This window comes from Sinocyclocheilus rhinocerous, unplaced genomic scaffold, assembly GCF_001515625.1.
Source record: "Sinocyclocheilus rhinocerous isolate Xijiao unplaced genomic scaffold, SAMN03320098_v1.1 scaffold1808, whole genome shotgun sequence".
NCBI lineage: Eukaryota > Metazoa > Chordata > Actinopteri > Cypriniformes > Cyprinidae > Sinocyclocheilus > Sinocyclocheilus rhinocerous.
Window position 1 is genome coordinate 254347 of NW_015661912.1, and position 2136 is coordinate 256482.

General features: G+C 36.3%; 1 protein-coding gene across 1 annotated transcript in view; it reads right to left on the bottom strand.

The window, feature by feature from the left end:
• Positions 1-1546: 1546 nt before the first annotated feature.
• The window catches only part of srp19 (signal recognition particle 19), a 4727-nt gene continuing 4137 nt past the window's right edge, over positions 1547-2136 (bottom strand). Inside the window, exon 5 of the mRNA XM_016536566.1 lies at positions 1547-1858. Within this exon, the coding sequence (XP_016392052.1) occupies positions 1728-1858 (131 nt within the window). The 3' untranslated portion in view covers positions 1547-1727. The remainder of the gene's footprint in view (positions 1859-2136) is intronic.

Genomic DNA, 2136 nt, shown 5'->3' on the forward strand with positions numbered 1-2136 from the left:
TCAATAGAAAGCTTATTTATTCAGCTTCTTTCATATGATGCATACATCTCAATTTCGAAAAATTGACACTTAAGACTGCTTTTGTGCTCCAGGGTCACATATTTTTATTATTATGCACAGTCAAGCGGCTGTGCTGTTCTCTGAGCTGATATTTAATATCTGCGTCCTGCTGAGAACAGAAGATTATCAGAGTAACGGCCCTCAAATTCAATAATCCATATTGAGACGGTGGCATGTGTGCAAATACTCATGTACAGTCAATTATACTTATGTTACAGTGAATTCAGAGAATTATTAAAGCTACTTTTTGATCTCGCATGTAGCATCAGCCATTAATTAAAACATTATATAATACCCTGCACTTTACATATACTTGTATGTTTATTTTATACATATGTAGTTTTTGTGTACGTATGATCAAAAGTGACAGTAAAGACAATGTTACAAAAGATTTGTTTCAAATAAATGCTGTTCCTTTGAACTTTGTTCATCTGTGAATCCTGAAAAATACAATGTATCAGTTTGCACACAAATATTAATGTTTTCAACATTGATAATAATCAGAAATGTTTCTCGAGCATAATATTAGAATGATTTCTGAAGATCATGTTACACTGAAGACTGCAGTAATGATGCTGGAAATACAGCTGCACATCACAGAAATAAATTACAGTTTAACAGAGATTCACACAGAAAACAGTTATTCTAAATTATAAAAATATTTACAATTTTTACTGTATTTTTAATCAAATGAATGCAGCTCTGATGAGCAGAAGAGACTTTTTGAAAACTTGGTGTTGAACTCTGATTTCAGGCTGCGTGACGAGTGGCTCACAAGGATGGAGAACCGGACCAAACATCTGAAGAATTTTGGCGACAATCGCGGGGGAAATCCAGCGGCGAACTAACGGCACATACGTGTGCGACCCACAGATGAGTCGAGCTCAATAAACACACGTGTCACTGACTGCTGCTCGATTCTCTTTATTTCACTCATTCAGACAGACGGAAATATTCGTGCGAGGGGAGACGTGAACAGGTGCGCTGAAGGACACGAGCGCTGGCATCTCACAGCCGTGTCAAAACACTGATCCTCCGCGCCGGGACAAACACACCTAGAAAAACCCACAGACAGACGTGTCGAAAGATGCCGTTATACGAGCCGCCGGTGTATTTCCAGCTCTGTCAGCGCTTGTTTAAACACAATCCATCATCAGTAAGTAACAGAAACACCTCTGTCTCGCTGTTGAAGGTGTCAAGAGGTCATCACATACGTGACCCTGGAGCACAAAACCAGTCATAAAGGGTCAATTTATTTAAATTGAGATTTATACATCATCTGAATAAATAATCTTTCCATTGATGTTTGGTTTGTTAGGATAGGACAATATTTGGCTGAGATTTATTACTTTATTATTTATTAAATACTCTCACACACACACACACTCTCTCACACAATTTACAAAATATCTTCATGGAACATGATCTTTACTTAATATCCTAATGATTTTTAGCATAAAAGAAAAATCTATAATTTTGACCCATACAATGTATCGTTGGTTATTGCTACAAATATACCCCAGCGACTTAAGACAAATATTAAAAACTAAAGAACGGCGCGGCGCTCAAATGAAAGTGAGTGTTTATAATGAAAACATGCAGACGCTCAAACATCTGGAGTCCAGCAAAAAGTCAAAGAGGAACCAAAACAGATGATCTCCAGTCGTCTACTTCTTCTTCTTCTTCCCTTTCTTCCCTCCTTCTCCCTGCTGTGATCCGGCCTCGGCTCCGCCGCTCTTCTGCGTTCTGCTCTTCAGTTTCGGGATCATCTCCGCCACATACAACATCACATCTTTCCCTAAAGACAGAGAGAAGACTGACCTCGTTTCCCCTCATTATACACCTCAGTATAAACCATTTTATGTGAGCGCTAACAACACTTGAAAATATGGCTGCATTATTAATCAAAATAAATGTTTATAATATTTTTATATTAAAAGTGTATATTATTTTACTTAAAAACGGTTTTGACAGTTATATATTTCAATAGTAATATTTCTTAATTCTATAAACTTTTCTATTTTTATTTAGGGTTAAAATAAAACTAATAAAATGTTATTTAAAAAAATTAAAAAT